The sequence below is a fragment of the Otolemur garnettii genome, unplaced genomic scaffold (assembly GCF_000181295.1).
Source record: "Otolemur garnettii isolate 467f Iridium unplaced genomic scaffold, OtoGar3 scaffold00046, whole genome shotgun sequence".
NCBI lineage: Eukaryota > Metazoa > Chordata > Mammalia > Primates > Galagidae > Otolemur > Otolemur garnettii.
Window position 1 is genome coordinate 6,453,230 of NW_003852441.1, and position 12,733 is coordinate 6,465,962.

General features: G+C 41.5%; 1 protein-coding gene across 2 annotated transcripts in view; it reads right to left on the bottom strand.

Annotated features, from left to right (window-relative positions):
* Positions 1–12,342, bottom strand: part of MYOCD (myocardin) — a 99,829-nt gene extending 87,487 nt beyond the window's left edge. The window contains exon 1 of one of the 2 annotated variants that reach the window (XM_003791081.1): positions 11,992–12,342. In XM_003791081.1, coding sequence (XP_003791129.1) covers positions 11,992–12,046 — 55 coding nt within the window. In that variant the 5' untranslated portion in view covers positions 12,047–12,342. The remainder of the gene's footprint in view (positions 1–11,991) is intronic. The other variant, XM_012805977.1, reaches the window with a different exon arrangement.
* Between the last annotated feature and the right edge of the window lie 391 nt (positions 12,343–12,733).

The window sequence follows — 12,733 nt, forward strand, 5'->3', positions numbered from 1 at the left end:
TCACACCTAGGAAATGTACACGCCTACACTGTGCCCATTAGGTGGGAGCACACCTCTGTCCCCCTCCTCTCCTCTCTCCCTACCCTCCTCCCCTTTTCCCCCCAACTTGAATTCAATTAAGTTTTCTCTTATGGAGGCACATATTCAATCATCTACTGGCTTCATATTAGTATTGAGTACATTGGATATTTGCTTTTCCATTCCTGTGATAACCATAATCCTCTTAAAAAAAAATTGTGTCTTGGAGATCATTCCATGTCAGTTTACATAGAATTTTACCATTTCTTTCTTGCTTTGCATTATATTTTACTGCATTGCTTGATACAAATGTATCGTAATTTAATTAACTGTGCCCTCACAGATGGATTTTAGTTGTTTACATCTTTTTTAGGTTGGGCGTTATAAACTATGATGCCATTAAAATACCTGTACAGACAAGTATTTCTTTAGATCAGATACCCTGAAGTATCATAGTTGATGGTGGGGCTCACTTAAAAGAAAACCAAGATGGCGTTTAAGACTTTCTAGATATGGTTGCTCACCAACAGAGTATGCATACCTGTATCTTCATACACACTCTCTGCTTGATATTATCAACAGTTTAAATTTTCATTAATCAGTTTTTAAAAAATGGTATCTCAGTGGGTCTTTCTTTTCTTTTCTTTTCTTTTTTTTTTTTTTTTGAGACAGAGTCTAATCATGTAACTGCTGGTAGAGTGCTGTGGTGTCACAGCTCAAAGTAACCTCAAACTCTTGGGCTTAAGCAATTCTCTTGCCTCAGCCTCTCAAGTAGCTAAGACTACAGGCACCCACCACAATGCCTGGTTAATTTTTTGTTGTTGTTTCAGCTGTCATTAATGTTTTGCTGGCCCCAGCCGGGTTCTAACCTGCCACCCTTGGTGTATGTGACCGGTGCCCTACTCACTGAGCTACAGGCACCACCCGTATCTTGGTGTTTTAACTTGCTTTTTCTCGGATGCTGCTGAACTGAGCATGTTTCAGATGCTTACTGACCATTTCTCCCCTTGAATTGTCTTTCTGTTAGTCTGTTTGCATTTAATCTTATTGTTTAAGTTCCTTCTAATAATTTTGTCTTGCCAACACTCTCAATTACTTTCTTTCAATCTGCCGTTTGACTTTAGAATTTCCTTTGATGATTTTTTTTTTTGCATGTGAAGTTTGAAAATGATCAAATGCATCCATTTGCATTTCTACTCAGGCCTTGGTAACATGCTTGCAAAGACTTGTCCTACTCTGAAATTATAGACTTGCTCTCTGTCTTCTTTGAATATTTTGTAGATTTCCTTAGCTCTTTAATCCCCAAGAAATGTATTTTAAGATATATTATAAAACATCTCAATTCATATATCTCCAAATGGATAGTCAATTTTTTCAACAAACTTTCATTGTATATTTTATTGTGGATTTGAATGGCCACCATTATTAGAGGCTAAATCTATACATATATACATAAATATATGTGTATATGTATGTGTTTCTACACACACAATTCTGATATGCTGACAGTATTTGTCTGTTTTACTCCTGATACTAATTACTAGATATTTCTTATATAACTATGTTTAAGTCAGAGCAAATCTCTTATTATCATTGTTGGTTTTTAAAAGTTTCTTAAATTTTTTTCTCTTATAAACTGAGGTTTACACTTTTTTGGAAGGAAGTATGGAAATTCTTCAATGAACTCAAACTAGACCTTCCATTTGATCCTGCAATCCCATTACTATGCATCTACCCAGAAGGAAAAAATACTTTTATCATAAGTACATTTGCACTAGACTATTTATCGCAGTTCAATTTACAATCACCAAAATATGGAAGCAGCCTAAATGTCCACCAACCCAGGAATGGATTAACAAGTTGTGATATATGTATACCATGAAGTACTATTCAGTCATTAAAAAAGATGGAGACTTTACAGCCTTTGTATTAAACTGGATGGATGTGAAACACATTCTTCTTAGTAAAGCATCACAAGAATGGAAAAACAAGAATTCTATGTACTCAATTCTGATATGAGGACAATTAATGTCCTAATAATTGAGCTGAGAAAGGGAAGGAGGGAGGAAGTGGGGGGCAAGGAGTGAGGTACACCTTTTGGGGGCAGGACACAATTATAAGAGGGACTGTACCCAATAAATGCAATCAGTGTAAACCTGGTTCTTTGTACCCTCATCAAATCCCCAACAATAAAAAAACAAAACAAAACAAAACAAAAAACTTCTGGTGGGATTGCAAATTAATACAACCTCTATGGAAGAAGTAAGGAGAAACCTTAAAGGGCTAAAAGTAGACCTTTTATTTGATCCTGCAATCCCACTACTAGGTATCTACTCAGAAGAGAAAAATTATTTTATCATAAGAACATTTAAATGACTAAACTGTTTATTGCAGCTCAATTCACAATCACTATGATGTGGAAGCAACTTGAGCACCCGTCAGCCCATGAGTGAATTAATAAACTGTGGTATGTGTGCACCATGGAATACTATTCAGCCATTAAAAAGTTAGAGACTTTACATCTCTTATATTAACCTGGATGGAGTTGAAACACATTGTTCTTAGTGAAGTATCACAAGAATGGGAAAGCAAGTATCCAATGTAATCAATACTAATATGAAACCAATAGATAAAGAACTACATGGCCACTCAAGAGAGAAACACAATTATATTCAAATAGTGGGGAGGGGGAGGAAAAGATGGGGGAGGCAAGAGGGGGAGATAAGCTCTCAGCTAGTGGGCATAACATAAAGGTATGCAGCACAACCCCCAGGTGAGGGGCTTAACAACAACTTGAACTTCACCTTAGAAATGCAAATAATGCAACCTGATCATTTGTGCCCTCATAGTAATCGGAAAAATAATAAAGTTTCATTTTTAAATGCTAGAATTTGAGGAGAATGGCATGTATAATTTATAGATTAATTAGTACTAGACACAAGGCAATTTTTTTTTTTTTTTGCCAGGGCCAGGTTTGAACCTGCCACCTCCAGCACATGGGGCCGTGCCCTACTCCTTGAGCCATGGGTGCCACCCAAAGGGACTTGTTAAATCACTATTTAGGAAGTCAACAGACAATAACAGCAATTGGGTAGATGCCTGGAGCTGTGGCCCAGAAGAGGGGTATTCTTACCTGGCACAGTTTGGTGTATGCAATGGGCATATGGGGAGAGGTGAGAGCCTTGGTTACAATAATCATCATGGTATGATGGAGCAGACAGGTTCATATCCCATAACACGTGAACCCAAATAGGCCATGTGGAAGAGTCCTGAGGTATTAGGTAATCATTTTCTACTGAAAGGTGCGAAAGGCTCATTGGACACCTGTCACCATTGGATAAGTACCTGAGGTAACTCAGAGTTAGTTCTACTGCAGGGAAAACTTTCTTCACCAAATAGAAGTAGGCCTGGGATTAATCAGGCTGGGTACATTGAAAGTGCTCCACAAATAGTGGCTTACCATCACAAATCATAAAGATGCAAACCCACTATCTCACAGTTAGGTATTTGCTCTAAAGAATGAGTTGCCTATAAAATACTCCAAAGGAAGTAAAAGATTTTCTTCTCTTGCATAATGAATTTCATAGTAGAGCTATTTGTAACACGTGCATATAAAAATTATAACTGGCTTAATTTTCTAAATGAGTTGAAACACTCTAGTAAATTACTATACATTCACTTGGTGGAATATGATACAATCTTTAAAACAAGAGTTATGCTGCCATGTAGCAGCTTCCGAAATACTTACGATATTCTGTTTCCTGATAAAAAGGCTGGGAATGCATATCATCTGATTATCACCTTGTAAAAACCTTTAGGCATCTAAACAAGAACAGGAAGGGAACTTGTTTAATTAATGTGGAACAGCATTTTCTGAATTTAACTATTTTTGGAAGCTCCATACAGGGCAATTGGGCCCCACAAAAATTTAAATTCAGTCAGAATATGCTGTTCAACATTGAGTATCAAAAAGTTCCTTAGCCGGGTGGTGTGGTGGGCACCTGTAGTCCCAGTTACTTGGGAGGCTGAGGCAAGAGAATCGCCTAAGCCCAGGAGCTGGAGTTTGCTGTGAGCTGTAATGCCTTGGCACTCTACTGAGGGTGACAAAGTGAGACTCTGTCTCAAAAAAAAAAAAAAAAAAAAAAATTTCCTTGTGGAACTTTACCTCAGACTGAAAAATCAGCCTAACCAGTCAGGAGGTAAACAAGATTGAATGGCTTCCTAAAGGGAGAATATGTCTGGAAACTGGAGAAGGCAGAACAGCTTTGGGGATCTTTTCCAGTCACTTCACATCATCTGTGAAATGAGGATATTCCCTGGAAAGACTCATCTATATTTTATGAGAAGCAACTGACTGATGCTTTTGTACTACTGAAGGAACCAAAGGGAAGGAGGCCATTGAGGGGTAAAAAAATTTACTTAGGTGGTCATTCAAGTGGGTGCCAGATGGGAGGTGCTCTTCAAGATAATTAACTATTTGAGAATCTATGTATTCATTTATCATTGCTGTGCTCACCAATGAGGACTAAATTCTTTCTTTTCTTTTCCTTTTTTTTTTTTTTAAGACAGAATCTTGCTCTGTTACCCAGGGCTATAGTGCCATGGACTTAGCTTAGCTTACAGTAACCTCTAACTCCTGGGTTCCAGAAATCCTCCTCTCTCAGCCTCCCAAGGAGCTGGGACTACAGGGACCTGTCACAATGATTAGCTAATTTTTTTTCTTTTTTTCCAGGGCTGGGTTTGAACTCGTCACCTCCAGCATATGGGGCCAGCACCCTACTCCTTTGAATCACAGGTGCTGCCCAGCTAATTTTTTGTAATAGAGATGGGGTCTCTGTCTTGCTCAGGCTGATCTTGAACTACTGAGCTCAAAGGATCCACCTACCTCAGCCCCCCGAAGGGCTAGGATTACTGGCATGAGCCACTGGCCTGGAGGAGAGCTGAATTCGCATACGTGAGAGACTCTAATAAACACATTCTACAATAGTACAGTAGCTTAATTCACTTTGAATTCAGCTTCTCTAGTGATCTAACGTGGCTGAATACAGCAAACATGGGAGTGTTGTACTGATAAGGAAAGTACTCCGTAGTAGAACAAGAGAATTCATCCCCCTCACCAGGAGGAGGAAGGAAGACACTATCTTCCCCCTGGGGGTTCCAGAGTGCACTTTGCTGTATAATAAAAGTCAAAAATCAGCCTTGTTTATTCTCAACTTCTGCAAATAAATGATACATTTTATTTTATTTTCAGAATAAAAAAATAAATATATAATAAATTAATTATATTTATATCATGAAATTATATAGTATATATAGTATATACTTTTTACTTTATAGTATATAATTTTTATATAATAAAAAAGAATAAAAATTCAGCATATGCATATTACTGGGGTATGCACATATTATGCTTTTCTATATTTTATGTCAAACTTGTAAGTATGTCCCTCTCTCAGGAAGTGGGTGATGTACCTGTGTGTTGTCACTGTAGTTGTGAATTTACCCATCCCCTTCTCTCCCCTCCCATCTACTTGAATTTTGTTGAGTTTTGCTTCCATATTTTAAGAAATATTGGAGGCCTCTCTATGTTTTACCTAAGGATAAGGATTCAAATCTGGTTGAGTAAAGCCGATCTTACTAGCTATTCTGGGGAAAATAGTAAGCACTACCCTGCTTAATAAAATTGAGAATCTAAGAACTAAAATCATAGGGCTGAGGCCAGATGCTCAGGCCTGTATTCCCGGCACTCTGGGAGACTGAGGCAGGTCAATTGCCTGTGCTCAGTAGTTCTAGATCAGTCTGAGCAAGAGCGAGACGTGTCCCTAAAAATAGCTGGTCATTGTGGTGGGCAACTGTAGTTTCAGCTACTTGGGAGGCTGAGGCAAGAGGTTTGCTTGAGATAGAGTTTCCCACGAGTTTGAGGTTGCTGTAAGCTAGGATGCCTGGGCAATCTACTGAGGGTGACAAAATGAGAGTCTTTCTCAAAAACAAACAAAGAAGTAAAATGATAAGACTGCAAAATTCCTACTTAGCTGTTGTATTATTAATTCTATTTACTAAAAATCCCCCAAACCTTTTAGCTTCTCTATGCTTCTCTGTTGTGCAACTCACATGGTCCAGTGAGTAAGGATTTCTTTCTGTAAAAGAAGCCCGTAATAATTCTACAAAGATCTTTTTCTCATAAAGTCCTGGGGACATGAAGACCATGAATCACCTTACAACTCCTGAAAGGGAGATCCACTAAACTGGGCTAACGTTCCTAAGTTCGTGGAGTCAGAAATGGGCCCCCACAAGGGCTCCACTCCTAGAACTAGGAAGGCGGGGACCTGGGAGATGCACCTGCTGGCTCCTCCTTCCCGATCTGGACAGAGATGCAAGATAGCTGCTCTTTATCCGTTAGACAGTAGCAAAGTCTCCCTAATGAGATGTAAGTAAAGGAGATGGAGGGCATTCTGCCACAACATGTCCTGTTCAGGTTGGGCCTTTTCTCAGTATGTATAATCCGTACCCTGGGTGGAGCGCTTTGTTTCTGCCATGTGCTTCTACAGCTCTGCAATTCAATCCATTTAGAATAAAGCCCATTCAATAAGGTCCAAGCTGAGGTGACAAAATCTTACTGACTCTTTCTGTCATATAATGTAGCAGATAAAAGATGAATGCTACTCTTCCTGGTTCTACAGCATTTATACTTTTTTTAAGAAAAGGATCTCAGGTATATGAAATTGGATTAATCACAATTCTTGGTCCATGACACACGATCACATTATCCTCATTGATTTGTAAATGATCCTCATTTCACTAATTTGATTAATAATAAATGTGCATGCAACTGTTGCCTAACCTAAAACCGTGACTAACCTGCTCACCTTTGAGCCATGCCCTGTTTGCTCCCCCGGCTTCTCCTGCTCTGCTACACTTCTGAATTTTGTACTTATATACACTCCCTCCCCCCTTTAAATCTAGTCCTAGCACACATAGAGTTACATGCCTAACAGTAAACATATATCGTTTGCTTTCATTGATTTTGAATAGTCTTTGGGGAAAGAATAAACAGACTTATCTAACATGTATTTAGTGGATGCCTTCTCTATGCTGGACACTGTTCTCCCTGCTAGGGAATAAAACTGGTGAAAAACAAACAAAAATGTCTACCCTTACATGCTAATAATAAACTAACATGTAAAAAGTTTGGTTTGTCCAAGAGTGATAAGAGCTATGGAATAAACCAGGGCAGGAGAGGTGGGTGCTGGGTTGTTGCTACAGTGATGATGAGGGACAGACATGTGGTGTGGAAGTAAAGGTAATACAGCTGGACTTGGGGAGAGAGGGATGGTTTCAAGCATGTGACCTGAGCCAGATCTTGAATGTTCCTTTGACTTTTAAGAAAGATTTTAAATTACCATTTAAGAATTAAAATGCATTCATCTTTTAAGTTCTGGCTAATTGTGTTCTCATATTGTTATGCTTTGATCAAAAATACTTAGGGCCATTCACTTGGAAAAACATCAAATCTTAGGAATGGAAGCAGAGATGAACCAGTAAGAATCCTCTATTTTATAGAAGATAAAAACAAGTCTAAGACAGTTGATTAAATTAGAACTGCTTAGGTTGGGCACCTTGGCTCACACCTGAAATCCTAGCACTGTGGGAGGCAAGGGCAGGTGGATTGCTTGAACTCAAGAGTAAGACCCTGTCTCTATAAAAATAGAAAAAAAGCCGAGCTTTGTGGTGGGCACCTATAGTCCTGGCTACTTGGGAAGCTGAAGCAGGAGGATCTCTGGAGCCCAGTAGGCTGAGGTTGCTGTGACCTATGGCACCATGACATTCTACCCAGGTCTACTGAGTGAGACTCTGTCTCAGGAAGAAAAATTAGATACATATATATTACATAATAAGGGAAAGATACTCTTTTACGTTAAATTATTTGTCCTAAGCTAGAATACTAATTTATGGAGAAGGTAGGACTGTATCCTGGGCTTCTCTTGAGCTCATGTAGAAATTTCCTTAATAGTGTCCATTAGGGTAAAGATCGTGGTGACCAACTTTTTAGTTTGACCTCGATTCTCAAGAGAGAAAATTCAGTCCCAGAGATGTTAAGCACCAAGCTTAAAGTAAGAATCAGTAGTCCTTTTATTTTATCAAGGATGGAGAATAGAGAAAGAACAGAGAGGAATGACCTCAGGGTCCTGCTGAGCTGACCGTAGCTCTCTCTGGAAGGACAAGCAAAGGATTGCAGGTGCCAGATCCCCGACGCTGGGTGCTGGCGGGGGAAGAAGAGCACAGTGCTAGTGGGTCTCACTGCCTGACACTCAGCTGAGTACGGTCGCCGCTTCCTGAGGGGCTGCTTTGTACTTTCCCTGGCTTTTTTCACTTGCAGCTCCAACTCCTAGAGCCCCTGCCCCTGCCTCCTGACTGCCAGCCTGCCGCCCAGCTTATCTCGCCAGAAAACCAGAAGCAAGCCCCCACATTCTTCCACACTTCACAAGCTGGCTGGATTCCATGGGCCCCAGGGCTTATTCTCACAGTACCCCTCCCCATTCCAAGTCTTCTGCTTTTATGCCTAAAATAAAAGTCCTGCGTTTGGGGGCATCTTTGGGGAAATCTCAAGAGCTTGACGGGATATAGGACAGAACAGCAGAGTGTTGAGTAAAGACTGCTCAGATTGAGTTGCCACATAAAATCCCAAGCACCAGTGAAATTCAGAGTCCAGATAAACTCTGTCCAAAATATTGCTATATATTAAAAAAAACTAATCACTGTGCAAAATTCAAACTGAGCCGGGCATCCTGCATTTTTATTTGTTAAATCTGACAACCTTAACGTTTGTGGGGGTGGGAACTAGGTCATGGTTGTCACCAGGGTTTGTCTTTGCTGGGGTTGTGTGAGATGAGGACATGGTGGGGTAGGGAGATAGCAGCAAAACAAACCCAACAGCTCTTTAGTAGTGAAATGCACAGTGGACCTTTGTCTACTTTAGATCCTTCGTGTATGAGGAGGGTGTGTGTGTGCACGCACACATGCGCAGAGGTATGTGTGTGTGTGCAAACCTTGTATTTTGTAAGATACAAGACTGTTATTGAGAAAAATCCTTGCCAGTGACACTGATTACAGATATTGAATGAACAAGAGTAAGAAAATTTAAAACTGTAATAATGTGGTTTGTTTAAAAGAAGCAAAAATTATTACATTTATGTAAACTACCTACCCTTTGTGCCCAAATGACACACAGCCTAATCACAATTCTTCTTATTCACAATATTTATGTATTTTCAGAGAACTATAAAATGTAACCAAATCCTGACATTTACAGATTAAGTAACCAAGACCCAGAGAGAGGAAGTGACCAACGAGGACCCCATTTCACATCAAAATATCAATCATAGATAAATATTTCTCAAAGGTTTCTAAGGGCTGGGTACGGTTCTAAATCTGCTTGTATTATTCCATTCGATCATCCTCGTTATTCAGACGTGGCAAGTTGAGGCACAGACACTTATGCAATAAGGTTCAAGGTCACACAGCTGATAAACAAGCAACTACTAAAACCCAGCTAGTCTTTCCCCAGAGTCACACACTCAACTATGTGACTTTATATCATTAAACATGTTTCATATATGTAAACTTTCAGTTTACTGCTGCTGTATGATTATTTTGTCCTTAGTCACAAGGTCACACAAATACAGCACATAGAACGTTGGTCAGATGCAGTTGGCGTTCAAGAAGCTTTCTATTCACATATAAACACGTCCTGTCACTGTGAGTCCATTGCTATCATCAGAGAACAATTTAGTTGCTTTTAGTTTTCAAAATACTTTTAATGAAATACATATTACTAGAACGTACTAGGAAGGCAAATATTTGCAGTGAGATAGAAACTGTCATATGAATTTACAGTTTGAGTTGCTCATGAAAGAGAAGAAGAAGAAGAGGAAGAGGAAGAGGAAGGAGAAGAAGAAGAGGAAGAAGAAGAAGACAGAGAGATCAAAATGAGGAGGCCGTCGTCATCCACTGTCAGTGACAAAGTAAACAAGCCAGCTGTCTTACAGAGAGGCCTTGAACGCACAGCCAGCCAGACCCCATGCTGGTACCGCTCTATGCATAATTACATCCAGAAAGAAGAGCCACCATCCACAACTCTACATTTTCTGTGTTTCACATTCGGCTTGTTTTTAAGCTCTGTCTTTCAAGAGACTATTATCTTTGCATCTCAGATGACCAAATCCCTTTGTCCTTCCCAGACTCCAGGTTCCCTTTCCATCAAAGATGAAGGATTAAGCATGCCTGCTTCTGCTCTGCTATCACGTTTTCCCTAGCCACCCTTCCTTAGGACACAAAAGCCTGTAAAAGATTAAAAGGAAAGGTGTGGCTGGAATTCTCTGAAGTTTCAGGATCAAGATCTTAGGAGACCCCAGGATGTCACAAATCTGCCAAGATGGGAATTACTGGTGGCCCCCAAATCACTTTCCTTCTCCACTGTACTTTAGCTGAAGGAGAGATTCCTTTTGGGAAGTCTGTTTTGCAAGCCTACTATCAAGTACATCCCTTTAGAGACAAACCACCCCCTCTCCACCCTCTCACATTAAACTGGCAAAAGTGTTGGAGATGAATGCAGCTTCACACAAAACGGTTCTGCATCCTCTGTTCCTCAGAAAGGTGGCAGTGTTGCCTTGCAGTTTCCACCACATTACAAAGCTGTGGTAAGGTCTCTAGCTGATTAACCGACCAACCACCTTACCACAGCATGGAAAGGACAGTTTTAATCCACTGCTGACCCTGGAGGCTGAGGGCCTAGGCCTGGAGTTTCAGGGGCACCGGGGCTTGTTTCTAAGCTCTTTAGTTTCTAACTTGCTCCAACCGTGCAGATCCTACGAAAAATCTTCACTGGACCCCACAGACATCTAAAAATCAAGGGCAACTAAGAAAGTCAAGGACGACCCTTACTTGCTAGCATCCACTTTCCTCATTTTCGAAGCATCTGTCCCAAGTGAAACAATTGGGTGGCCCTGTTTAGAAGACCTAAGGACAACTTAGCTTCAACAAGCTACACCACCTATGTCTTTCTGACACCTATTATGTCAAATGTTCACATCAGAGGTCTCATAAAAGTAATCCGTCTCCTAAACAGAAGTTCTGCCATTATTGAATGGATTGTTCAACTTTAAAACCAACATTGTACACAAAACCACTGAAAAATAACTCCAGCAGTCAAGAGTCTCCTTGTCTATCAGTGGAAACCCACACAGCGACAATATCCATGGTCGCGGAACAAACCCTTCTTGAGGAGCCATCAGCGGTCCCATGGCTCCCTTCTACTCACCTCCACTCAGCGTCTTTTGAGAAGTTTCTCCATGTGCCACTAACACAGAAATTTAGGGGAAAATCCTCTATTTATAAATATCAGATGGTTTGGGAAAAAATATTTGTGGCACTGGGCTTTCTTTTTCTTTTTTTTTTTTTCCTACAGTGATGTCATTTCAAATACTTGGTGTGCTCCAAATTTGCTATTTTTACTTCCCTCAAGTGACTTTTTTGGGAAATACATTTGTTTGGATTAGCTACATTTTAAGTGACCTCTGTACCTAACACACAGCGTCAGGTTCCTCTACTCAGCAAGCACAACTGATACCACACAGCTCCCAAGGTTGAAATCCCTTATTTGTTCATTTTCAAAGTTGCTTCTTTTGGATGTACCCCTACAAAATTTCTATTCATAGATTCAGAGGGGAAAAAAATAAAATAATTTAAAAACAAAGGATGGGCCTTTTCACAAACGAAAAACCACACTCCACAACTCAAAGCATTCACCGCGGAAGACATTCAAAGGTCCCCAAAGTCAGATAAAATTCTTCGCTTCCAAAATGAGCTTTGGGGGAACAAAGTCGAGCTTTGAAACATTCATTGGAAAGCAGTTCTAGAGTTGAGAAGGGTGGAAGAGGAAAGTTTAAGAAGGAATGCTGAATGTCTTAGCCCTACCTGATCTGAACTTGCTCCTAATCAGCAAAGAGTGCTCAGACCCCAGAAGTGTCATGTTGACAGGCTCGGGAAGCCGCTGGTCCCTTTGCCAGACGCCCCCCTTTTTTCCACCAGGAACAGGCTCTTGGGAGCCCGGCTGATCGCAGCTAACAGCCCGGAATTCATCCAACTCTCCGTGAGCTCCCCTGGGTAGGAGGAGTACGGTGGCAGCCAGTGTCCCCAGAAAACTGGCGCCTCCCCCCTCGCCGCGCGGGGCTAATTAACTCTTAGCCGGCAGAACTCTCCTACTCCTCGGAGGTTGGCCCGGAGCAGCGGCATCCCAGGCGTTCCTGGCTGATGTCATAGGCTGCCGGCGATTGCGGAGTATCAGCACCACGCCTTTATGAAGGTCCCAAGTTTGCTATCTGATACTCTTTACTACTGACAGGCGCACAGCCAATCAGGAGCGGCGAGCCCGGCCCGGGACCTGCGGCCGCCGGCCGAGTCTGCCAAGCCGGCTCTTAACTCTTTGCAGCGGGCAGAGCGGCCGCCGGGGCGGAGAGGGTGGGAGGGAGCCAGGGCCCGGGACGGGGATCGGGGCTAGGGGCCCTGGAGCTCGGGAGCCGACGCACAGAAGGAAGAAGGAAGGGCTGCAACGCCGCGTCGGGGCTTGCAGGTGGCGCGCTGGGGAGCTCCGGGCCCCGGGCTGGGTGTGCGCAGCGGGGCTGCCCCGCCCGGCTGCTGCTGGTGAGGAGGGACTCGG